General features: G+C 52.9%; 10 protein-coding genes across 10 annotated transcripts; 4 read left to right on the forward strand and 6 right to left on the reverse strand.

Moving 5' to 3' along the window:
* Window positions 1-429: 429 nt before the first annotated feature.
* UV8b_00447 (uncharacterized protein) lies at window positions 430-1,680 on the reverse strand (the record flags this gene model as incomplete). The annotated part of the gene is made up of 2 exons (XM_043137945.1): window positions 430-1,329; window positions 1,546-1,680. The coding sequence occupies 2 exons, from the start codon at window positions 1,678-1,680 to the stop codon at window positions 430-432; spliced, it is 1,035 nt and encodes a 344-aa protein (XP_042993879.1).
* A 459-nt stretch (window positions 1,681-2,139) lies between these two features.
* Window positions 2,140-3,069, forward strand: UV8b_00448 (uncharacterized protein; the record flags this gene model as incomplete). The annotated part of the gene is made up of 1 exon (XM_043137946.1): window positions 2,140-3,069. One exon carries the CDS (start codon window positions 2,140-2,142, stop codon window positions 3,067-3,069), a length of 930 nt encoding a protein of 309 aa, XP_042993880.1.
* Window positions 3,070-3,312: 243 nt separating this feature from the next.
* Window positions 3,313-5,898, reverse strand: UV8b_00449 (uncharacterized protein; the record flags this gene model as incomplete). The annotated part of the gene is made up of 6 exons (XM_043137947.1): window positions 3,313-4,116; window positions 4,205-5,123; window positions 5,228-5,460; window positions 5,525-5,595; window positions 5,675-5,762; window positions 5,851-5,898. 6 exons carry the CDS (start codon window positions 5,896-5,898, stop codon window positions 3,313-3,315), a joined length of 2,163 nt encoding a protein of 720 aa, XP_042993881.1.
* Window positions 5,899-7,500: 1,602 nt separating this feature from the next.
* On the reverse strand, window positions 7,501-9,567 carry UV8b_00450 (uncharacterized protein; the record flags this gene model as incomplete). Its single annotated transcript, XM_043137948.1, has 1 exon — window positions 7,501-9,567. One exon carries the CDS (start codon window positions 9,565-9,567, stop codon window positions 7,501-7,503), a length of 2,067 nt encoding a protein of 688 aa, XP_042993882.1.
* Window positions 9,568-12,686: 3,119 nt separating this feature from the next.
* On the reverse strand, window positions 12,687-13,304 carry UV8b_00451 (uncharacterized protein; the record flags this gene model as incomplete). Its single annotated transcript, XM_043137949.1, has 3 exons — window positions 12,687-12,744; window positions 12,834-13,051; window positions 13,215-13,304. The coding sequence occupies 3 exons, from the start codon at window positions 13,302-13,304 to the stop codon at window positions 12,687-12,689; spliced, it is 366 nt and encodes a 121-aa protein (XP_042993883.1).
* Window positions 13,305-14,573: 1,269 nt separating this feature from the next.
* Window positions 14,574-15,764, forward strand: UV8b_00452 (uncharacterized protein; the record flags this gene model as incomplete). Its single annotated transcript, XM_043137950.1, has 2 exons — window positions 14,574-14,675; window positions 14,745-15,764. 2 exons carry the CDS (start codon window positions 14,574-14,576, stop codon window positions 15,762-15,764), a joined length of 1,122 nt encoding a protein of 373 aa, XP_042993884.1.
* A 524-nt stretch (window positions 15,765-16,288) lies between these two features.
* UV8b_00453 (uncharacterized protein) lies at window positions 16,289-17,008 on the forward strand (the record flags this gene model as incomplete). The annotated part of the gene is made up of 1 exon (XM_043137951.1): window positions 16,289-17,008. One exon carries the CDS (start codon window positions 16,289-16,291, stop codon window positions 17,006-17,008), a length of 720 nt encoding a protein of 239 aa, XP_042993885.1.
* A 294-nt stretch (window positions 17,009-17,302) lies between these two features.
* Window positions 17,303-18,469, reverse strand: UV8b_00454 (uncharacterized protein; the record flags this gene model as incomplete). Its single annotated transcript, XM_043137952.1, has 3 exons — window positions 17,303-17,878; window positions 17,936-18,207; window positions 18,283-18,469. 3 exons carry the CDS (start codon window positions 18,467-18,469, stop codon window positions 17,303-17,305), a joined length of 1,035 nt encoding a protein of 344 aa, XP_042993886.1.
* Window positions 18,470-19,818: 1,349 nt separating this feature from the next.
* UV8b_00455 (uncharacterized protein) lies at window positions 19,819-20,866 on the forward strand (the record flags this gene model as incomplete). Its single annotated transcript, XM_043137953.1, has 4 exons — window positions 19,819-19,966; window positions 20,027-20,079; window positions 20,191-20,345; window positions 20,413-20,866. The coding sequence occupies 4 exons, from the start codon at window positions 19,819-19,821 to the stop codon at window positions 20,864-20,866; spliced, it is 810 nt and encodes a 269-aa protein (XP_042993887.1).
* Window positions 20,867-21,548: 682 nt separating this feature from the next.
* UV8b_00456 (uncharacterized protein) lies at window positions 21,549-24,599 on the reverse strand (the record flags this gene model as incomplete). Its single annotated transcript, XM_043137954.1, has 6 exons — window positions 21,549-21,749; window positions 21,840-21,926; window positions 22,322-22,778; window positions 22,851-24,094; window positions 24,162-24,449; window positions 24,528-24,599. The coding sequence occupies 6 exons, from the start codon at window positions 24,597-24,599 to the stop codon at window positions 21,549-21,551; spliced, it is 2,349 nt and encodes a 782-aa protein (XP_042993888.1).
* Between the last annotated feature and the right edge of the window lie 241 nt (window positions 24,600-24,840).

Genomic DNA, 24,840 nt, shown 5'->3' on the forward strand with positions numbered 1-24,840 from the left:
AGGATGCTTCGCAAAAAGGGCCAAGTATGGTCAGCTTTCTCAGAGGGTGGGTGGGTGGTATGGTCATTGTTGGTCATTCATCGTTCTGCGTCTTGAAATGCGGACTTGGGGGTCGGCTGCGAGCCTGGAAGCATGAAGAAGAAAAAAGAAATGTACTTGTAGTTGTCATAAATCACGGCGGCAAGCTTTGGGGAAATAAAGGGAGAAGACTGGTTACTCGTGTCTGTTGACGTTGCTTTTTTGTTTTTCATCATCATCATCGTCGTCGTCGTCGTCGTCGTCGTCGTCTTGTTCGTTTTCTTTTTCATTCGTGCTTTTTCTTCTTCTGTTTTACAAAGAAAAAAGAAAGAAAGAAAAACCAAGGGGAAAAAACAGGGTCTCATCAAGCAGCTGCATTCATCGTCCGCACTACATGGCCCGGCAGTCATGCTAACGTGTTCTACCACGCAGCCGGTCCAAGTCGTTGTTCACGTCCTCCATCTGCCGCTCCATCTCGCGACACGTCCGCGCCAGCGCCCTCATCGTCTTCTCCTTGTCGCGGGCGTTGTCCGCCCCGACGCCGTACTCGGCGAGCTCCGCCTTGAGGCCACGAACTCTTTCAGCGGCGCGGACATGGGCATCTTTCAGGTGAGACGAGTAGTTGGCCAGGGCGGCGAGCGTGTCGGGGGTGTAGACGTCCCTGGCGGCGCTGCTGGCGGCGGTCGCGGCGTCACGCGCCGTCTGCCGCGCGGCGAGGGACACGTCCAGCGCGCGCAGCTCCAGGTTCCTGGCGGCCACGACGTGCTTGAACTCGAGGCGCTGGATGAGGAGCGCCAGCGACTGGGTGTACAGGCGGAGCAGATCGGCCAGCAGGGCCAGGGCGTCGAGGCGGGCGTCCACGAGGGCGGCCCGGGCACCGGCAAGGCTCTGGCGCAGGGCAGCGTGGTCTCCCGGCAGCGAGGGGATGCAGCGATGGAGGAAGGACGGGTTCCGCGACGGGTGGGCGACGCGCGCGACGCACAGGGCCGAGGCGTGCAGCTGCGCCGAGGCGAGGCTGCCGAGCTGGGGCAGGAGGGACGGGAGGTCGCAGAAGGGGGGGCTGGACAGGAGCAGGGCGGCGGCATCCGGGCCCAGCGCGGCGGCGGCGGCGGCGGCGGAGTCATGCTCGTCGTCGTCGTCGCCGACGAGGGACGGCAGCAGGAGGAGGAGACGGGCGAGCGCGCCGGAGCTGCCGCCGCTGCTGCCGCCGCTGCTGGTGGTGGTTGCCGGCGAGGCGGGACGGGAGGCGGCAAGGGCGCGCTCCAGCAGATGCAGCTTGGCGGTTTGGAGCCGCGCGTCTGCCAGGTCCGCCTAGGGCGACGATGAAACCGCCGTTGGGGGAGATCTCGTTAGGGGAGGGGGGGTTCGGGAGCACGGAAGCCATTTCTTTCCTTCTTTCTTTCTTTCTCTCTCTCTCTCTCTCTCTCTCTCTCTCTCTCTCTCTCTTTCTTTCTTTCCTTCTTTCCTTCTTTTTTATTTTTTTTATTTCTAATGTTTCCCGGACAAGACCGCGCGCGGCCGACGTACCTGGTGTGCATGCGCAGGCCGACGACGCGGCTTGGTCGACCCGTCCGGGTTCAGGAGGTCGTTTCGGAGAGCGGCGTGCAGCTTGGCGAACTGGGGGTTGTCGCGCAGCACGTCCCGGTCCACGGGGGGCAGCATCGTCTGCCAGTGCTTTGCGTGTCGCGTTGCTTGGCCTGGCCCCTGATAAGTTGGTCGTGTCGTGTCGTGTCGTGTCTGTCGGGTTCAAGGTTGGTTTGGGCTTGGCTGGAGTTTGTCAAGGGGGCAGGCGGAGGCAGGCGGTTCGTCCAACGCGAACCAGCCGCCAAGTCACGTGGCTGCCATCCTGGCCGGACGGAAACATTTGCCCAGCCGGCCAGGCCAAACTTCGACGGCTTCGCGGGTCAGAACGTCTGAATAGCCAGCCCGTCGTCAAGTTTTCGGGACGGTTGAGCCATCAAGAAGCCCCAATGTCTCGCTCGTAAGAATTGCAATTACACAGGAGCGCTTAGACCTCTTGCCGCTTTTGCCGGGAAAGCACCCCCGCCCGCACCATCGCCATCGCCATCATCGTCACCACCACCATCACCATCACCATCGCCATCACCATCACCATCAGCCATGGTGGCCGCCACGCCCCTTCATCAGCTCCGGCGCGTCCGAGTCCCCCGACTTCTTTCCGCGTGCTCCCAGGCCTTCTCGGCGCTCTCCCCTCCCTCGGCGCCCCCCTCCCTCGTCGTCCGCTCCCCTGAATGCGCGTCCAGGCCGCGCCCTCTAGCCCGCTCCGCCGCTCCAGCGCCCCCCCCTTCCCCCAGATGCTTCTCGACGTCGCCGCCCAGGCACACCAAGACCATCAAGCCGCACCGCCTTCCCGCCAACCTGATCCCCCCGTACCCGTACGGCCAGCGCCGCGTCTACAAGCAGTCCAACCGCGGGCTCTACGGCTCCGCCCGGATCCGCTTCGGCAACACCGTCGCCGAGAAGCACCGCAACAAGTCCCGTCGCGTCTGGCGCCCCAACGTCCACGTCAAGACCTTCTTCTCGCCTGCGCTCGGGGCCCGCGTCAAGACCCGCCTCACCCTGCGCGTGCTCAAGACCATCCGCCGCGAGGGCGGCATCGAAAACTACCTCCTCAAGAGCAAGCCCGCCCGCGTCAAGGAGCTCGGCCCGGGGGGCTGGAACCTGCGCTGGATCCTCATGCAGACGCGGCTGGTCCAGGAGCGCTTCAACCGGGAGAGGATTGCGCTCGGCCTGGAGCCAAACGAGATCGAGGACAGGGACGACGTCATCCAGTTTGCGCTCGACTATGCCACCCCGGGGCCCTTGAGTGTGCGCAGCCTGGCCACGTTGGACGACATGCGAGCCTCTGTGGCTGACGCCTTTGTCCTGGGAGAGGAAACCTTGGCCGACGTGGAAGGCGTGCAGGAGCTGTCAGACGAGGCTGAGGAGCGACTGTTGCGGGACATGGGAGACGCTGATGAGCATCATCAACATCATCATCATCATCACCATCGTCATGTGCTTGACTCGCAGCCACGACCGGAAGCTTAGAAGAAGAAATCATGGCACAGCGCATTGCGGTTTGAAGCCACTTTGTGTGGTTTAGTTTATGGCCTTGACGCCCAAAAAACGAAAGAGACAATTTCTCCTTCTATACTACCAACCCTACTTGTTAGAAACATGGATGCTCTTGTATCTTGACATGTAAAAGAAAAGAAAAGAAAAGAAAAGAAAAGAAAAGAAAAACAACGCCAAGTCGTTGTCGAGTCATGTCCAACAATAAATTCCCCTGCATCAAAAGCGCAAGTCCCAGCCGATTTGAGGTCCCAGCCGGGGAAGCTCTTCGGCCACGCTTTGCACGTCCTTGTCGCCGCGGCCGCTCAGGCAAATGACAAGGTCTTGGTCCTTCTTCATCGTCTTGGCCAGCTCAATCGCCCCGTAGATGCCATGCGCAGATTCGAGAGCCGGAATGATGCCCTCCAACTGGCTGATGAGCCTGAAGGCTTGGAAAGCCTGTGCATCCGTGGCAGCAACAAACTCGGCCCTATCGGTATCCTTCCAAGAGCTGAGCTCGGGCCCGACTCCTGGGTAGTCGAGACCTGCCGACACGGAGTGGGTTTCCGAGATCTGGCCATTCTTGTCTTGCAACACATAGGTTCGCACTCCGTGCAGCACCCCTTTGGAGCCTCCCGTCAAGGTGGCACTGTGTCGACCAGTCTCAACGCCGTCCCCGCCCGCCTCGACGCCGAGCAGCTTCACAGACAAGTCGTTTGCAAAGGGGTGGAACATGCCGACAGCATTGCTACCTCCTCCCACGCACGCGACGACTGCGTCGGGCAGTTTGCCTCGCTTCTCCACCATCTGCTTCTTGGTCTCCTGACCAATGACGGACTGGAACGTCCTGACAATGGTTGGAAATGGGTGAGGTCCAATGGCTGAGCCAATAATGTAATGTGTCGTGTCGAGCTCAACGACCCAAGCTCGGAGCGCTTCGTTTACCGCATCGCGAAGCGTTTTGCTGCCAGCCTCGACGGCCACAACCTTGGCACCCAGTAATCTCATGCGAAACACATTGAGGGCCTGACGACGAACATCTTCCTGTAAGAAGGGGGGGAAATCAGCCACGTGTCCGAGAATCTAAAAAGACCCAAAAAAAAAAAAAAAAAAACCGCAAGTCGCTACTCACAGCGCCCATGTACACAGTGCACTCCATGCCGAATTTGGCGCAAACAGTTGCCGTCGCGACGCCGTGTTGACCAGCCCCAGTCTCGGCAATGATTTTCGTCTTTCCCAGACGCTTGGCTAGAAGTAACTGTCCCAGGGCATTGTTGATCTTGTGGCTACCTGTGTGGTTGAGATCCTCCCTCTTCAGCCAAATATTTGCGCCACCGGCGTGCTCAGTCAGTCTCTCCGCCAAATGCAGGCGTGAGGGTCGGCCCATGTAATCGTAGTAGGATCGATACTCTTCCCAGAAAGCAGGGTCATCCTTTATTTTGTTGAAGCCCTCTTCGAGCTGGGAGAGGCAGTCCATCAAACTCTCGGGGACATACTGGCCTCCAAACTCGCCAAACCTTTCCGGTATCTTGCCGTGCAGGGCGGCAAGTTGCGCGACCAGAGCACTGTCTTTCTCGGACGTTATGCGATCCTCCGTCACGACGGCACTGACGGTTACTTGGTCCCCATCGGGTCCCTTTGCGCCACTGATTGCTTCGACAATTCCAACCTCCCTGGTCGCATTCTCCTGGGGTAAAGCGTCCCGGCCACAGAGATGGGCGCAGAAGTTCTCAACCTCACTGGGGCCCTGGCCGTCGGCAGACTTTTGCAATGTCGTAATGATTTGGCTACCGACGACAACACCGTCGGCGATGTTGGCCACGCTGAGAAATTGTTCACGAGTGCTAACACCAAAGCCGACCGCAGCGGGCTTGTCGCCACTGTATTTTTTGACTCGCTCGAGAAGGTTGGGGAGATTGGCATTCAGTGATCCTGACGCACCAGTGACACCTTGCCTGGAGACGACGTATATGAAGGAATCCGCCAATTGACACAGAATCTTCATCCGGGTGTCCGATGTCGCTGGCGCGATGAGGGGAACGTAGGAGAGGCTGCGGAGTAGATTCAATCAGCGTGTTTTCGTTTAGCGAGCGGCTGGACATGTACATGAGGCAGCTGAGCAGGTGATGTGCATCCGGCAAAATACCAAACTTACTCTCCCTTGGTGCAAAGCTTTCTGAAGGAGACGGCTTCTTCGGGCGGCAGGTCCACGATGATGAAGCCGTTGACACCGGCAGCTCGACAGTCTTGGAGTAACTGCTCCTCTCCGTAGCGCAACAAGGGGTTGTAGTAGCCCATGAGAAGCACCGGAGCTCGCAATCCCTTGTCCCTTGCCGATTTGACCATGGCCAGTGTGGTTTCGATGGTGACGCCATGTCGGAGAGCGAGCTGGGCGCATGATATTAGCCACAGCATCCAAGGCCAAAGGACGTGGGGAGCATGCAATGCATACAGTATTGGCTGTCTGGATAGTCGGGCCGTCCGCAATAGGATCGGTGAATGGTACACCGAGCTCAATAATGTCTGGGGGTGGGAGAGCGAAGATGTTACCACTGGCTCGGATCAAGTTTGGGACAGAGGACGGGGCGCAAGCGGCACGTACCTGAGCCGCCTTTTTCCATCGAGAGGAGGATATCGGTCGTGTCATGAGGGGAAGGGAAACCAGCCGTGACATACGTCACAAGCGCCGCCTGATGGAATCAAGCATGCATTAGCATTGACCTTTCACGACAATTGCGCGGGGCAAGCAAGCATGGTGGTTATGGGGGAGGCACCAACTTTACCCTGCGCTTTGCAGCGCTGAAAAGTCTGCTTGATAGCATTCATGGTGCGATTCTCAATCTACCGACGTGCAAAGAGTGCCTGGCAGGATATGGTGTCGAGCGGCAATGAGTGAAAGCAATCGGAAAAGAGAAGGGAACCAGAAAAAAAACAGGAGAAAAAAAAAAAAAAGAAAAAATCACGAGGCAGCGCGATGCGCGGTTTTGGGCCTCTTAATCTCTACTAATCGACTCGAGCAGCCAAGGCAAGGTGGATCAGGATGACTTGTTGATGCAAGTTTCCGACATGCCGCTGATCGATCTGCAGGCTGCACAGCCGCATTGCATCCGCCACCCCGGACTTGCCTAATTGAGAAGGGCACTAGTGCCTTCTGGTCTGGTATAACACCGATCGGCTGCAGCTGCTGCAGCTGCTGCAGGTGTCCGGTCAGACGATTACTAAGTTCTGACCGTTTAAAGCAATTCACTTTTTTTTTCTCAACTTTTTCTTATTAATTCTCGAATAGAAAGCTTGAGGTCAAGGGGCAAGGTAAGAAAGGGGCTAGCGCTCGGTAAAATAGAAGATAAGGTAGTGCTAGGGGTAGAAGACTCGGGCACATCAGCAGTAGATGGATGGGTGAGAATTACGGAGTACATGACTTGGTCTAATTCCTCTCACTCGGAAGCATTTTTCAGTATGCTTGTCGTAGCTGTACTGCGGTGTGTTATGGTAATTCAGGGGTCTTAGCGCCACTATAGGCTGGTATTTCCACTAAAAGGAACATCGCTTACCTTCGTACATATTTAGGAGTCAGGAATCCGGATACGGCAAATAGTAGTGGAATCGTATCTCACTCGTAGATACATATCCTATTTCGGCGTGTGGTGCGAGCTTGAAGCAGCATACTATTGACGATTGGGCTTTTCCGCTACGAGCAAGGTAGCCCTAGGAACTCTGTACAGAGCATCTGGTATGTAGGAATTGCCCACCCGCCCTCAAACAGTTATTCTTACGCCAAGTGCCTGAGTCTGCAAGTTGCCAATTTGAATTCTGCTTAATGATGAGAGCTACGACGTTTTCTCATATTTGCATTGCTGGATCGCTCTCTCTCCCCAAGTCTACCGGGCAAAATGAAAAATATAATAAAATAAAATAAAAAAGGGTCAACGACTTCAAATATGTTACGTCCAAGGACCACCATCACCCGAATGTCGAACCCTCACTGCATGTATCGGATCTTCAAGCAGCACCCTGTGGCCAGCCCATTAGCGTATGTACTTCTTGCCAGCTCCTTGGAAGCGCGTCCGTTTACCTTGGCAAATTATGTGCAACATGCTTTGCTCCCACATTGCGTTGCAACCCTCGCAAGACTTGACGTCGCTACGAGGGTCGCGACATGGCCCTGACAAATTCCTAGGGTTGACGAGATTGCAGGCGTTTCAGACTTGCTGCAGAAGCTGCATCACCAGCTCCCTGTCCTTCTTTGGATCTTTGTGGCAGATCCCTTCTGAGCGCGGCATTCCGCCTTGTTATTCGCCATTTCTGGTGCAGGTGCTTCTGAACCTATCGCCCACGGCGTGCGCACAGCTTGGAAGACCACCAGGTCCACTGCTTGGGATCACATTTCCACGCAGAGCCTCGCACTCATGATTGACAAAATCATTTTGCTCAGGTCGGAGCTCTACCAGACGGTGGCGTCACCTTTTCCCCATAATGACCAAAAGCTTCAGTGGGCAACGACCCCTGTCCGGTTTGGGGGTTCAAGGGAGGCCGATCATCTCCAGTATATCGGAGCGGAGCATCCGTCTGGCTGTGATCGGGCATTGCCATACCGACAAGAGTTCGACTGAGTCCTATTAGCACAACAATCACATAGACGAGCAGTATCCCCGTAGAGATGAGCGCTTCTTGCACCAAATTCCTCCGGAGCCAGTTCGTAACTCGATCGACAGCCCCGGTGACCTCATCGGTGGTGACGGATGATGGCGATGCTAAAAAGGTGCTGAGACCGGAATCGCCCGAGATACTCTTTTGTGCTCCGATGCTGAATGTATCGTTACTGAACAAGGGAAATTCCACATGCGCGTGATCGTGAACCCATGTCAGTCCCTTCTGCACACTTTCGATTTTGATGCCAATCACACAGTGCAGAACCGCCTTGATGGGATCGAGGAGGATGGTACCGTTGAAAACTGTCTCGAGGCCCGTTTGCATGGCATCGACAAAGGTGTTGATGGTACTGTTCACTGCACCAGTCGCATTCGCGACGTATTCGAGAACATCTTTGTTTACGTCGTCATTCAAGCCCTTGATGACACCGTTGGCATCAGCTGCCCACTTGTCTGAGATGTGTTCAAGTTTTGCAACAACCTCGCCCGCGAAGTCGCCCACTTCGTTTGCCAGCGCTGGAACTTCTTTCTGGACCGCCTTTAGTATAACAAACTGACAGAAACAGGAAAAGAAGCCTGCCATGGCGAGAGACAAGACGAATATCGCCGGAGCAGAGGTGGCATAAGCAACACACCACCTCATCAGAATCTGTCGCCTCCCCGTCAGCTTTGAGGCGACTTTGATTCCAGAGGTGGCCGTAAGCGGTCGAGAAGCAATGTAGATGACGTCCATCGGATCGTATTGATTCTTTTCAATTAGCTTGGCGTGTTTTTCTTGTCTTCGCCATCTCCGAATTTCCATCCATGCCATTGGAGCTATGGCAGCAATGGCCAGCAATGACAGGATGACAATGAAGGCAACCCGCGCCTTGTGAATCAGCTCAAAAATCTTGTCGAAAAAACTGCTCAGCTTGTCATTGTCGGAGCAGAAGGTGAGTTGCTGCTTCTGCGCCAGAGGGAAGACGTTTCTATCAAACTTGAAGCTACTGTAGCTCTGGCTAAGCGCTTCTCGAACGATGTTGAAGGGCATAGAAATGGCTTGCTTGGTGAGGTTTTGCACTTGCTCAAAGTTTGGCAGATCCTTGTTCAGTTTCTGCACGTCCTTGACAAAGTCGCTCGAGTTCAGCTCGAAGCCTTTCAGTTCGTTGATGGGTTGTGTAAAGTCCACCTTTGGGATTTTCGGCACAAACTTTCCAAAAACAGAGTCCTGGATGCCTTTTGTAATGTCATTGACAGCCTTCTCCAGCCCCCCCGCTATGTCTTTGATCTCTGATGTGGCCTTGTCGGTGATTTTGTTGAAAGCTGCCGTGGCATCCTTGGTGACGGAGGCGACGGCATCCAGGGTGCCGTGGACCAAGGCTGTTATGAGACAGACATATGTTGCGGTGAGAAAATTGATGTAGAATATGATTATCCCTTCCACCCCTTGCATGATTAGATCCAACACCACGACCATGGCGTGAACGGCTTTCTCGATGCCCGAGGCGGCGATATCGTTGACGCCGGCGGAGAGGTAGTGAGGCATTGAGGCCATAGCGCTACCTATATCTTCCACTTTGGAGCAGGCGGATAGTGCTCGTAGCTTTGCATCTCCCACGTTGTCGTTCAACTGCGCCAGGAGCAGTATAAGGCGGACAAGAACCAGGAGGAGCAGAACAGTCCATCTGTTTATCCATATTTGTGACAAGCGGGATCTCAACCCCAGGTAAGGAGTTTCAGATGCAGAAGAGGCGGGTCGAGAGTAGTTGGCCGGCTTTAAGTTTCTCGAAACTTCAACGGAGCCTGAGTGCAGTGAGCTTGGTAAATCTGGGTAGGACGTCGGAGGTATTCGTTTTCGTGAGGACATGTTGAATTTTTCAGCTTTCGCCAACTCTTCTCGGGATCCGAAGTAGAGCTTAGGATGTGAGTAGAGGGAATGCCCGTCGAGTTGGGAGGTAAAAATGAAGTATGACCAAGATTCAAGATGGCGTCACGGCTCTCTTCACTATCCAGTCTAAGGGTTCGAACAAGAGAAAAGAAGGAAGAAAGTGTCCGAGATAGAACCTGAAGCGGAAAAAAAAAAGAGAAATATTAACTTCAAAGCGCTCCAAGGAACGGAATGGCGTTGGGCGCAGAAGAATACGAAAGGATCATGTGCTCTTCATGATGCTCTTCATGGTGCTTGCAGGAGAAAGCAGTCAAAATGCTGGACAGTCTTTATTTTTATGAAAAAGGAAAGGAGAAAAAGGTCTAACGCGACTGCGGTAGAAGATGGGTATACGTTTGCCAGAAAGAAGATTAGAAGATTCACAGCCGGGCTCACCTTCTTCTCACTCTGAACAACAATAAGCACTGCAGACACGGGCTGGGATCTCGTCTTCTTTGTAAGAGCCGGCGCTTGCAGTGCAGTGGGGCTGAACTGACATTAAGCGCCCGCTGTACGGATGAGGAAGAAGTGCGATCCAGTCAAACGGCAACAATGCAGCAAGGGCCGGGCACGTTTCAGACAAAGCGTCTATGTCGGACTCTAGAGCATGAGCCAGCGCCGACTTCGAGATACAACTCCAGCATCCCACCGAGAAACAGAGTGGAGGGAGCACCAGCCGCAGGGACGGGTGAAGAAGTAAGCTTGCTCCCGCTGTTGTCTGTCTTTGCAACAATGTGCCAGGTCGTGAGTCTCTGGAAGAGGTGGCTGTCGCAGCTTCACTTGTTTCCGTGAAGCGCACAATACATCGATTAGTGCATGCCGTGTGATGGGGAAGAGACGCTGCAAGCTACTCACGGCCTCGCATTGACCTCAAGCGTGGCATCAAAGGCGACGGACAAGGAATTTATCGTCTCGGCGATGTTCAGAGATGCCCGGCCTTTTTCTTCGAAACTTGTCACTCGATGCCAGAAGAGTCATAGGAAAAGCCAGCTGCTTCTGCCGTCCTTGTGCTTTGAAAACTATGGCAACAGATGCGGTGTGACGCCATGCCAACCTCGGATGGAAGCCCAGCAGTTTGATTTCTCTCTCGTTCGCCCCGGCACCTTGTCACCGGGTGAATTCCGCGTTTGTACCATTATCGACTGGTCAAGGGTCCTCAACCCCGGGCCTTAACATCACAGATCCATCCGCGGCGTGGTGATTGGGAGCATCTTTCGGCTCGGCATTCAGGCGTAGCCACCACCATTGACCAGAGAGGCCAGGTAAGCCCCACAGAGGGCCAGCCAACTGAAGGGTCTCGCAGGAAGGAAAAGGGCGACAAAGAAAGCGAGGCCAATAGCATCTGCCTGCTGATCACGAAGCATTCCAACCAGAACCAGAATGGCGGTTCATGTTTGTGTAAATTTGGCCACGCACGAGAGAGGCACAGGCACAGGCACAGAGGTTAGGCAGCAGGCAGGGGCTATCGAGGATGCCGCAAACAAAGACCAATCAGAAGCCACCAACAAGCACCTGAAGGTTTCATTACGCGCCCTAGGCTCCACCAACCTCCACCAACCAACCACCAGGCGGAGGCAGTCACAAGCAACCAGCAAGCGGCACCGCAGCGAATGGAGACTGATTATCATATTCCGCATGCTGATCCACAATGACGTCACATCGTACTCCCAGCGTCCAAAGGCCCCAAATCCCCTTGTTTCTTATAGTACTTGATGACTTCTCGTATCACTCCACATACGGAATGGTCAACAATCGGGCTCCAAGAAGTTGTTTGCGACTCAAGCCATGTATCGTCATGCCATGCCATGCCAGCCTTTGAGAAGCAAACCGGTCGCAGAATGAAAACATGGCATTTGGCCGACAAACCAACAGTCTGGACACTGCCCTCTTAGATCATGACTTATATAGCGTTATGCAAGTTCAAGTCCGGGTAACAAACACTATCTTGTGCAGAATCGCCATCTGAAACCTCAAACATCTCGATCCAACAACCTACGCGTGCCGCCGCTGAGTCTCGTGACAGTGTTCCGCTCATTCTCAATCATCCGACAGACAGCCCACAATAGTCACCGAGAGAGGTCTATAACTATCTCTGCTCTGTGTGTCTTACAGAGCTGACAGTTGGATGACCGTCACCAGGGAACCAGCTTGGCGCGCTTTGGTATTTTACTCCGTTAGTAAGAGGCAGGGAAGTAGGTCAGTGTAGTGACCTTGTTAAGTAGGTGCCTACGTAGGTAGGATACCTATTCCCGGGCCAGCTCGATCTCTGCGTGGCTAGTCTGGCAGGTTGAAAGGTTGCCCGTCATGACCTTGGATACCCAATTAGCATGAAAGAGGTAATCGTTATGAGCCTGCCACTATGTAAAAGGTAGTCGGTTGCGACCGACCGTGCTGAAAACCTGCCCGCACCCTAACCATTGTTCAATGCGAAATGAGCGCCGGGATTTTGGGGCCTTCCAGCCCGTTCTTTTTAACTCGTGGTCATGGTACCTTTTTATTTCTTCGAGGCAACCGGACAACAAACAGATGGCGGAATTGCTCAGCAAATGATTGGCCTTGCCTCGACGTAAGCCATGAAACTCGTGTGTTTCGATCCTACCGGCCAGGAGAAAGCTTGAAATCTTGGCGACTCTAAACTGGGTCCCCGTTCTTGTCCGAGCTTGATTTTGGGAAGGGGCGTGGAATGACCAAGCGCTTGGCCAAGCTGCCGCTGAACTTTTGCTCTCTGTGTGACCGCAGTACTGGAGACAAGCTTCATCTTCATTCCCCTGACAGGCGAAAGAAAAGGGGTCATTCTACCAGCAGACAGACCGTTTCAACAAGCAGGGTGAAGGCTGACATGAAATTGTATTACAGCAAATAATCAATCCTATTCTGATTCTGCAACCCGATTCCTCATGACGGTGCCCGAGGACTCAAGTCGCTGTACAACATGCTCGTGTGGAAGCAACATACCAAACACTGGAAAACCCAAACAAAGTCCGTCAGCCGACCATTAAATGATTCATTCTTACGTAAACGAATTGCCTCAATCATCCCGACAGAGATCAGGGCGCGAATTAGCCCTCTTGGAAAAAACCAAACGTGTTCTCGCCGGAGTATGTAATGTAAAGAAATCTAGAATCCGAGCATTAGCACATAGCCGACGAAACAAGATGGCCAACAAAAGGACAGAAGACGCCTCTTTGTTTGAGGACCAGTCGTACCCATCTTCATCTTTGTGTTCTTCGTAGATGCTGCTCATAAGGGCCGCAGTCGGTGGCAAAACCTCGTCGACGAATATGAAGATGGCCTTCTCTGGAGACAACTTAATTCTCTTCCGGATGACATAGACGAACTGGCCGACAGTCAAATCTGACGGCACCAGATACTTCTTTTTGTCGATGGTAGCAATGTCGCTCTTTTCGACCTTTTCGCAAATAACCTATGATGCGGGAAAATGTGCCTCAGTTTGGCGTTCTGAAAGAGCGACAAGAAACGCGCAACCATCATCTGTGACAAAGGGACAAAGGGAATCAAGGGCATGGAGCGGGTGCTGATGCGCGTTGAATTCGAATTCGCTGCCGCAGGAAAAATCTCTTGCTTACTGGAATGCGATCGGTATATTTCTGCCGAATACGCTCGGCTTCAGCCTTGCGCTTCTCGAAGGGATGCTCGTCCTTGAATTTGCTTCGCATGACTACCAAAAGACTAGAAGCAGACTTTGGATGGTGCTCGTCAGGTAAAGTAGCCGTGGTTAATAGTCTCAGTCGACAGGAATCAGTATGTTGTCAGTAGATATGTATAGCAGAAGTTGTGATGAAGAAGACAAGGTGTCGGTGGTGCGTGATGCCGGGTCGTAGAGCAGTAAGGTAGGCAAGGCAGGTGATGGATGACGAGGCAAACCAACACTGGCAGGAGGGGCTTGGAGATGACCAAGCAAATGAGAGGCGGGAGGCGGTGGCAGGCAGTGACAAGCACGAGGACTCCGGGTGGGGCAGAAGTGGACACAGGTTCAACAGCGTGCTGACAATGGGGTACCTCAGGAAGTATCGGGACCCGAGTTTTTCCCACGACTCTACGGAGTACTCGTGGTGGCTGGCAGCTGACTCTGAGCTAGTCGCATGATTTATTTGGCTCTTTTTTTCCTTTTTTATTTTCCGTCCTTGTACTCTCTTTCTGTTTCTTTGTCTGTTTCCTCTCTTCTTTTTATCTTCCCTTTTTTTTGGCCTCTCTTGTTCTTGTTCACCGGCCAGCCTGAGGTACCTCCTATCTACTTCCTAGGAACCTGCTAAAGCAACCTTTATGTCCTTTCGAAGGGAGTAAACACCAAGTCTCTTTTTCCAGAGACTGTCCAGGAGAACTGAATATACATGACAGAAACTATTTACTTTGCGTCGTTGAAGCAAACGATACAAAATCTTTCTCTTATTCCATCGTCGTGAGGACCGTCTGTTAATGTTGTCCGTGTTCCGGAACCCCAGCATTTGGGTTAAAAGAGGTCAATACCTGCTGAACCTGCACCAGCCCCGCTTCCCATTACCGGCACGATGGAGCAGCCAATCACGTTTTGCGGACTACGAACAGCTTAGCTCGTTTGCTCCGTACTGTACCTCCAAGTTATTAGGACCCGGTTGTTCAAGTCGTATCAGGGCGTTCGATTGCTCGCCAACTTGTCGCAAGGATCTCCGTCCGCTCTGCCCGTAACCCGAGGCGAACGCGATATGTAGTCAGCGATAAGTAAGTGGTGGGTTCATAATCGCAAACCTTGGAAGAGCCCTCAGCCAACGTGCTCCCAGTCACACCGAGTCACTGACCACAAGTTCCTCGCAAGTCATCGAACCGCACTCTTTGCAATGTCGTCAATCAGTCGCCATGCGAAACAGTCCGTTTTCGCATCCCGCCCACGCTTGTGGGCATGTTGGAAACAAAAGTCCAGGAGAAATTCCCTGCTCGGCCGAAGAGCAATGTCCAATTCCAACGTCGTCGCTTCGCCCTGTCCAACGTCCAAACCGTTGTGGGCTGCCATATTGGCGCTTAGCATTGGCGCCTCATTGGCGATCCAACTGGTAAGATGCCAGCCAGCTGCTACATCAGTAGCCATCCTTTAGACGACTAACATTTGCCGGCGTGGACAGAACGCAGCCAACACCGTCAACCTGGATGCTGCCACACTCGCGGAGAAGGACGCGCAGAAGAAGCGTGAAGCAGCCATCAACGAGGATTCCCCCATGCGGCTCCAGATGGAAAAGTTCATCAAGGATCAGCAAAAGAGCATTGTCAAGGAGCTTGAAAAGGTGGACGGCAAGAAATTCCGCAAGGATGAATGGGAACGCAAGAATGGGGGCGGGGGCATAACGTGTGTGCTTCAGGACGGCAATGTGTTCGAGAAGGCAGGTGTCAACATCAGCGTGGTGTATGGGACGCTCCCTAAGCCCGCCATCCAGAAAATGCGTGCAAACCACAAGAGGCTGGACCCGAGCGTGGAATCCCTCGACTTCTTTGCGGCTGGCCTCAGCATGGTGTTGCACCCGAAAAACCCAATGGCCCCAACGGTGCACCTCAATTACCGATACTTCGAGACGGCCAACCCGGACGGCTCCTCCCAGGCCTGGTGGTTTGGCGGCGGAAGCGATCTCACGCCGTCGTACCTGTTTGACGAGGATGCCATTCACTTCCACAAGACACTGAAGCAAGCCTGCGACTCGCATGACAAGACGTACTATCCTCGTTTCAAGAAATGGTGCGACGAGTATTTCTACAACAAGCACCGAGGCGAATGCCGCGGCGTCGGTGGCATCTTCTTTGACGACCTGGACGAGACCGAGCGCGACCAGGAAAACACCTTTGCCTTCATACAGGACTGTCTCAAGTCTTTTATCCCTTCCTACCTCCCCATCCTGGAGAAGCGCAAGGACATGCCCTTTACGGAGCAAGAAAAGGACTGGCAGCAACTCAGACGAGGCAAATACGTCGAGTTCAACCTGGTGCACGATCGAGGTACTGCCTTTGGACTCAACACGCCGGGATCTCGTGTGGAAAGCATTCTTGTCAGCTTACCCCTGACGGCAACTTGGAAGTACATGCATGAACCGGAGCCCAAAAGCAGGGAGGAACGGCTGGTAGACGTACTGAGAGACCCCAAAGACTGGGTATGAATCGAGGACAGACTAGCCTGTCTTGCTGATGTGTGGCTCGGTATGGTTTGGTGATCAAGTGTACAAAAGTATCCTAAAAGCATCTGTGTTGAAGGCAGCGCTTTCCCTTTGCTACTGACGAAACCGCGAAAATCGAGCGGCAGACACGTAGAGGGATTTGAAAGGCCGACAAGTCTCTGACGAAACGTCCGTACAGTGCAGTGAATCCCGAGCTACAGTGTAGCTGAGACACTCGGGATACCTGATGCTCATCCAAATCCTTTGTCCTTTCCCCATGCCTTGGGCAAGAGAAATACAGCGATTCCAAATCTCTTCTTCTTCTTCGTCTTCCATCCTCTACCTTGTTTCTAGTCCTTATGAAAGCGATGGGTTGATTTCGTGTCGGGCCATTTTATTAGCAACGCTGCTGCCCCGCAGTTTTGCTGATTCAGATTTCCCACTTGAGCCGAATCACGGCGTTTACTCGTCGACTTCGGAAATTCACTCAAGATGCAGCACCCCATCGCCGCGTATGCCACGCCAGCATGGCTCGTTATTCCCTCCCGGACCACGGCGAAATGGTCTTGTCCCTAATTAGAGCGATCTCCCAGTCGAGTCAACAGCCCTCCCCGTCACGCATTGGCGAGTCATCACCCCAGCCGCAGCGCGACGAGGCTCGAGACCCGTCTCGAGAGCTGATCCTCACACTGCATGTGCTATTCCCAAACCTCGTCTTGCCGGCCCTGGACCTGCTGGACAGGCAACTTGTCGAGAAGATACAAGTCGCGAGTGGCGAAAACAGCTCGGCGAATCTGGACCAGCCTCCGCGTCGTGCGGATAGTCGTGCGCGCGTCGAGCAGCCGCATCGCCGGGTCGCGCCTCGACCTTCGGTTTACTGTGTCCGGTCGTTGCCGCTCACTGCTTCATCCCGCGCGGCGACGTGCGGCCCTCGGGACAGGAGAGAGGGCTCGAGATCGCACACCGTGCACCTAGGCGTCTGGAACTGTTCATGCGCCGCCTTCGCTCTTGACAAGTATTCCGGGCCGACTTCGAATCATCGGGTTTGTCATGTGACAGCAGAGTTGCCTTTGATGGTTGCGCACGCCTCCTTGGATGAAGCCTCTGGAAGTCGAGCTGGCTTTCCTATGTGTAAACACCTTCTAGCCAGCTTGCTGGTAGATGATGGTGCCGAGTGGGGGGCGCTCAAGTGCGTCGAAAGAGCTGTTTCCAAGTGTGAAATGGCAGCTCTGATGTCCACTGTGTAAAGTGTAGCCCCAAGTTGAATACACCGGGGCTGGTGTCAAGCAAAGGCGCGCGAGGAAGGGAGCAGTGATGCTCGACTTGAAAGCGTTGGGGAAGGGGGGGGGGGTCACAGGCCATTCACAGTCGGACAGGAGGGTTCAGTTTTCTCTTCATCGGTTGAGAGAAAATGACCAGATTATATGAAGCATCCAGACGCAATCCTCCGGGCCCTCCCCGAAAAAAAAAAGAATAAAATAAGAACAACTCAAGAGGTCGGAGTGACCTGTCTTAGTCTACGTATTGTTCCCCTCCAACGGCTATTTCTTCTTGTCCTTGACTTCTTTAGCTTTATCGCTGCTGCTCTGCTTCTCGCCGTCTGCAGCCGTCCCATTTTCCTTGCTCTCACCTAGACCTCCATTCTCATCCTTTTTAGCTTCCTTGTCCTCCTGTTGCTGTCTATTTTGAATCTTGTTCTCTATCAGGTCGTGGAACGCTGTTATGGCGCGTATCAAACTGCTGAGATAGATTGCCATGAGCTGGTCATTCGTTTTTATGCTCATTGCATAAGACAGCTCTCCACCGACGGATTTCCCATCGCTCTCGGGACTGGACAGGTTCGGCAAGAGATTGAAGACGTCCTGTAGGTTGCCCAGAATGGCATGGTTGACGGGCAGTTTCCCATCCAAGACCTTCTGCAAATAGGCTCCAATGTCTCGCAACCGTAAATGAAGGCCCTGAAGCGACTGGAGTTGGTTTGTAACCCGTGTAGATAGAGTGCCCACTGCCACGTCTCGTATGTCCCGTAGTAAGTGTTCGACACCTATCTCCTCAGCTTCTTCCGCTTCAATGATGGACGGTGTGTGGACAAAGGTCCTCGAGGTTGTGGTGCCGTCCTAAGCGGTTCGTTAGTGGTCTCAGTGGCTCGTTAGGTAGAGACGCGAACCACTCACGTCCTTGATTTCCTCCACGGCAAAGTACGCATCGGTGGGCACCCCTGATTTCTTGGGCTGGACATCAATGATTACGAGAAGCGGGTTCGAGGTGTAGCGCTTGAAAAGCTCGTTGATCTCGAGGTCCGATGCTCGTAGCTTGGGACCCGAGTGATACCACCCTATCAGCTTTTCTCGAGCGTTGACCTTTTTGAACATGTCGTTCATTGACTCGACATAGTTGTGGTCTAGGAACCAGACTGAAGGGTCCTTTTCATCTTCCTCAAAAGGCACTGATTGACGATTAATGAGTGCTGGGCTAAGAGCGAGGGAAGTCATGGCACGACATGCGTAGCATTGTTGCTTACCTGCAAAGCTGTTGGATACCCTCACATTTTTGCCATCATTCTGACCTAGAAGAACGCCAACTACCCTTCTCTTCGTTCTATTTTGGACTGTACGGTTGTAGTGGTCGACAGCGGACAGCAACACCAGAGGTGCTACAGATACGTTCCGAGTGACGAGAGAAAGCGTTTCCGCGGTCGTAGTAGGCATCCTGTGGCAACTGATATTCTACAAAAGTCAATCCCTATCACAAACTCGTTGATCTTTCTGCTCCTTTTTTTTTCTTTTGTTTTTGGTCAGGTTTTATGGCTGGACGGGAGGCTTGGTGGTATCAGTCAACAGCCTCTGCTCTGGAACACGCGTGCCTGCAGCTGCCTGGCAGAGGATGCTTGCGAACAATGAAGGCGGCTCCAATAACGACCGTTGGCGTTCCAGAGTAGCTCTTACACGGACAAGTATATCAGAGGACGGGATACGTGGTTTTGCCGAAAAGGTAGGAAGGTATGCAGCGAGAAGAGTGCCAATGGAGATGCTGAATCACGAAGGGCATATGGACCAGCTCACCATGCTAAACGGCATTTCGCTAGGGCGGTGACCCCAGCAGCTCAAAACTGTACCTACTGACAACCCATTGAAGTCACGGAGTAACTACGGAGTTGCCAGCCAGTAAGCCTTCTGACCTGGGCACGGGTTGAGTCACGTGGATTAAATCACCTGCCTTCGTCGCGGCAACAGTTGTTGTTTGACCTCGTACATGCGGACAATAACGCCAAAGCATTTTATGAAGCTGTCGACCTGATTTGCTGATCATCCATGGCTGCAAGCGAGCATTCCCTGAACGTTCGCTCCTGTAGCTCTTGTCTTGCTGTGCCTTGGTCGTGAACAGAGTCTGGGTTCGGGCTGCGGCGAGTTGACGATTGCACAAGTGAGAAACTGCATCGCTAGTCTTGACAGGTTTATATTCTCCTAATCGTCTGGTCTGGTGCAATCTCTGCTGAATAGAAGACCAGAGTCTCTCGTCTCGCCGCCAATACCTTTCGCCCAATTGCCTGGGTACTAGGTTTGGCAACCCCAGTAAGCACCCCAGTAAGCACCACTACAAAATGGTGCGTGTACAGCGGAGTAGGTAATAGGTACCATGCACCAGTGTGAGTGCACATGCTCGTTTCCTCGCACCTCGGCATCGGGCCAGGTATAGAGTACGACGCCGCCCGTAATAAGTAACGGATAACTTCAATGTTCCCTGCCACCACCTTTGACTCCGGGTACCTACCTCAAGGTTATAGGCGTTATAGACCAATCATAGCAGGCCGCGCCTGGTTCGAACCGAAGCTTGCTCCAACTTGGAAGGGGACCGTCGGCAAGAATCAATCGTGCCCCGGCCAAACCTTGACATTTCCAGATTCTCGTTCCCTTTTATTTGTTCTCGCTGCCACCGGTGTCCGCCCACCTTAGCTTTTGCAGCCCATTGCGCAGCTCAATTCGCCAGTCGCTCCGGGTTTGAGTTGCTGCGAAAGCTCGCTTCTCCCCCCCCCCCCCCCCCCCCCCAAATCGCCGTCATGGGTTTCGTTGAGGATGAGCTTCGGCAGCTCAAAGAGGTCATCGGCAACCTCGACTCTCGTATCAAGCAGCTCGAGAAGCGCGCCACAGGCTCTACTCCGTCAACGAAAGAAATCCGCATGATCATCATGGGACCTCCTGGAGCTGGTACGAACGAGACCTGACCATCACGCTCGCCCTCGTAACGCATAATAACCTCCACTGCAGGCAAGGGAACGCAGGCACCAAATATCAAGGAGCGGTTTTCTTGTTGCCATCTGGTATGTCGTGGCCATTCGTCGAGACCACATTGAACCCATTGAACCCCCCCAACGAAACTTGTGAAAATCTCAGCCTCCAGCGGTACTAACTTGTTTGCTGCGAAACTGCAGGCTACCGGCGACATGTTGCGTTCGCAGGTTGCGAAAAAGACTCCGCTCGGGCGGGAGGCGAAGAAGATCATGGACCAAGGTGGCCTTGTCAGCGACGATATTGTTATCGGAATGATCAAGGAGGAGCTGGAAAATAACAAGGAATGCCAAGGAGGGTACGACTCCATGCCTCAGATACCCGTCCGTTTGCCATATTTTGCTAACGGAGTGCTGCTGATCAAGTTTCATCCTTGATGGCTTCCCTCGAACCGTTCCGCAGGCCGAGGGCCTCGATGCCATGCTTCAAGAACGAAACCAAAAGCTGCAACATGCTGTTGAATTACAAATTGATGACTCGCTTCTCGTCGCTCGCATCACCGGCCGTCTTATCCACCCTGCATCGGGCCGGTCGTATCACAGCACCTTTAACCCTCCCAAGGAGCCTATGAAAGATGACGTGACGGGCGAACCTCTTGTTCAGCGAAGCGATGATAACGCCGATGCACTGAAGAAGCGTCTGGTTACGTATCATAAGCAAACGACGCCCGTTGTTGGCTACTACCAAAGAACTGGCATTTGGAAAGGCGTTGATGCCAGCCAACCCCCTGGACAGGTTTGGACAAACATGTTGGAAATTCTCGAAGGAAACAAGAGTCACAGCTCTAGCTTGCTGAATCGAGTTACTGGCAAGAATTAAGCGTATTCTGTCGGATGCGATGAAGCTCGCCATAAGCCCTGATGGTTACGTCTGCCTCCAAGCTCGTACCCAAATAGGCACGCTATGTAGTTTTATGGTCTAGGCTATGTCTGCATGTATCAAACACCCAAAAATTATCAGTAGGATTCAAACGTTATTCAAGGCCCCGTTTCCCGTTGAGGTTGTGCTTTCTGGTAGGCACTTTCCCTTTTTTTTTCTTCTTTTTTTCCGATAAAAAAGGGACAATTAAAAAAAAAGAGGGGGGGGAGGAGGTAGAGGACGGCCTCGTCAAAGTACTTGGCCGATTGCGATGGGCTAGATGCGCAGGGAAGGGGTGCCGACTAGTAAAGATTTGAAGTGATACCAGTCTATAGGGGTACAACGGGCAGTTTGATCGATGCCTTTCAAGGATGGCAACCTTGTTCAAAACCTCGATCTGCCCCTCAACTGCAACCCACTAGATTGACGATGGGGAGCAGCCTGTCAAGGAGATGCTGCATTTGAAACCACAACGGGAAGCAAGCAGCTGGCAAAACTGCGCGCGTCTCGGAGGGATGCCGCGAGGCAGATGGCGAACACAAAAGCCAGCCTTTGGGTGACTCAACAGGCCAGGTTGGTTTGTTTGTTTAGAAAGCTCAACCCATGAGATTTCATCTTCGCGGAGTCGCTGGAGGAACCTTGGTCAGTAGAGGTAGAGCAAGTCGCGTTGGCGCAACTGACCATTGACCATCTGCCTCTGCTTGTTCAACCAGCTTCGAGGGGCATCCTGCGGCCGCTGAAGAACAACATGGTTGCTTTGCAATCGAGTAGTCATGTCGTACCAAGCCGTTGCCATCAGAGCGTTTTCCCTCTGAAGATTTTTGATGATTTGGTTCATGGCCATCTTGAGAGCACCAGAAAGTTAGCATGGCTACGTGGAGACTATTTGATAGCGTATTCATGGCCATGCGGTTTGCGACCAGACTTTACTTACCCTCTGAGCATTGGAATTTTCGGCGCCTTGAGCGGCTTTGAGGCGCCCTTGCAGATCGACTTTTTCTTGCTCCGACTGCTCGAGTTGCTGTTGGTGAGTAGCGTTAGAACAGAAGCCGAGACAGAGCGTCAAACAAACTTTAGAACGAGGTGTATGGTCAAGTGGTACAGGAAACACAATCTCGATCAGCTTCCTGCCCTGTGTATCTGAAAACAGAGCTTGAAATGTAGCAGATCAGCTCCCAGCAGGATCATGGGCAGTCTTGTCACAGCAATACCCACTTGAGGTTCTTCCAAATAAAAAAAAAAGAAAAAGAAAAAGAAAAAAAAGACAAAGGAGCCAGGACACCATCGCTAGAAAGACGAATGGGTCTTTGGAGCAGCGCAAGGTTCCCAGAACGCGCAACAGTATGCTGTCCAACTGACACTTCGCAGCACCGACGACAGACCCCGTTTGGCAACAAATGACACTGTGTAACTTACCTGTTTACGCTCCTTCAGCCGTGTGCGCAGTTTCTCAATCTTGTCACTGGCCCGCTTCATAGCTTCAGACATGTCTGCATCTCCAGCGCCATTTGTGGTTGTGTCTTGCAGCTCCTTCATCTCTTCTAGCTCTTTTCTGAACCGGTCTTTGGCAAGAAGGGCATCGATAAGCTGAGACTTTTGCGCATCTCGCTCACTTATGACAAAGCTATAGTCTTCTCTCAATCTGTCCAGCTCCGATTTCAGCGACTCGGAAATCAACTTGTCTGTGCTCTTTAGCTCGTCGATGGCCTCGATACCGCCCTTCTCCGCAGCTGACAGTTTGGCATTTGCCGATGCCAAATCCCTGCTCGAATCCGCAGCTTGGGACTGCCAGTCATTGGCCCTTTTTGTCGCTTCTGCTAGTTCTTCTTGTGCCTGGACGAGCTTATTCCGCAGGTTGATGAATGATTGAGACCTGCCAAATCAAGCAAAATAATTAGAGGCATTCACACTACTAATTGAAGCGGTATTTCGGCCGTGTGCTCACCCTTCGTCGGTAGATTCTGTCATGAGAGCAGAAATTTGCTCCCGAGTTATCGTGTACTTTTCGAATATGTCATTAAAATTCTGCTGAAGGCGATCCCGCTGGCGTCGTTGCTCTTCGAGATCTCGTCGTAATGAGGCAGCGTCCCCAGTTGACCCGAGCGTTCGTCGTAAAAGCTCATTCTCAGCCTTGAGACGTGACAGTTCCAGTGGGATATTGGTTTGTCGGTCTTCATCAGAAGCATTGTTTAACTCATCCTCCAGGCTAAAGCTTGCGGATGTCGGGTCACTCCTTCCGCTCTGTGCGGCCGCAGCTGGCCCTTGCTGCATCTGCTCCTGCAAGTCCTGAATAAAGCGTTCGTCGTGTGTTCTTTGAGCTTTTAGCCTGGTCAACTCCTCCTCTAGCGCAGCTACATCTTTGATGAGCTGGTTTTTCTGATTTCGCTCATCCCACAAGTGCTGTTCCGATTGTGTAATCATTTTTGTTAGCTCATCTTCAGCCTTTTTGGTCCTATCGTGCCTATCCTTGTCGTTTACAAAGGACCGCAGCTGCTCTTGCAACTCAGCCTTTTCGTATTGAAGATTTTGTACTTCCTTGGCCAAATGTTGCTGAGACTCGAGCTTTTGCTTGTATCTCTCCGCAGTGTTTGCCTTCTTCTCTAGTTCTTCTGCTTTGTGTTTCCATTCTGCTACTTGATCTCGAAGTTCGTCTGCTTGAATGCTTTTTTGGCTCAGTCGTTGCACCTCGCTATCCAAGTAAGCCTTCACCCGGTCATGATTCCGTATAGTCTCTTCGTTTTTCGCTATGATCTCCATCTGTTCATGGACTTGATTCTCAAGAAGTTTGATAGCCTCGGCGCTGTTGGCACCATCGTGTGTCGCTTTGCGCAGAACCTCGAGCTCGCGATCGTTCTTTTCCTTCTCGTATCTCAGTTCCTCGTGACTCTGCTGCAAGTACTCCAAGCGAGTGATGTAATCCGATAGATTTTTCTTGGTGCTTTCCAGCTGTTGTCGGAGAGCTGCATTTTGCTCCTCCACCAGCAGATCCATGTCTCGTGCTTCCATGACAGCATCGATAGCCTCGTCAAGACCGTCGTCATCCTTGTAGTTGGCAATGTCCTGCTGCATAGAGCGAATGATTTGCATGATCTCGGCTTGGTTCTCGCGATCGAGTCCGTGTTGTATCCGGGGAACATATTTTCCATTGTCGGGGCCCATCGCAGCAGCAGATACCATGACAGCAAGCAACTACCGCAGGAGAAGTATCAATAAACGAACTCTTGATACAGTCGGAATCGTTTCCAAGTTTACCTACTTGACTGATGCCCTGAGGACCGGGGTTTTCTGCAACAGCATGGTAGTCGAATTTCTTGGCTTGACAGCTGAGTTCCGGAACTTGTCGACGAATAAACCTGAAAAGACCTTTATAGACCGTTTGAAAATTACGCTTATTCGTCAAGTACTTCGAGGTGCCTTGGGCAGATTCTAGATGCGACGGCTCAAATTCGCTATCCAATTCGTGAAGTATTTGAGCAAGGAAGATGCCATTCACCAGTTCGTCAAGCGACTCGACAGATTGGTGTATGTCGAAAACGCGGTTTGCCTGAAGCAGTCAATACAACCCAGGTAGTGGATATGGGACAGAGTAGATCGGCCAGGGCGACTGGGAGGTTATGCATACAGCTTTCAATAGAGCGGCCTGCGCTCTGGGACTGTAGGTCGGCATGGTCTTGGGTACAGAAGGAGAGGCCATCACGGACCAGGGGGTTGTCGAAAGCCCTGACCAAGCTACAGCGACAATGGCTAGACGTGGTGTCGGCAGTTTTAGGTTGTGCTCGAGGACAACATGATGGCGAGAGACGTCGGAAGGTTATGAGGACGGATAATCGACTTGCAGGTGCCCATGGACAAAAAGGACGAGTTGTTTGGGTACATAGGGGTGCAAAAGCAATTCCGCAAGGCACGGTGAAGGAACTCGGGGTAGCAGTCGCAGC

This window comes from Ustilaginoidea virens, chromosome 1 (genome assembly GCF_000687475.1).
Source record: "Ustilaginoidea virens chromosome 1, complete sequence".
Lineage (NCBI taxonomy): Eukaryota > Fungi > Ascomycota > Sordariomycetes > Hypocreales > Clavicipitaceae > Ustilaginoidea > Ustilaginoidea virens.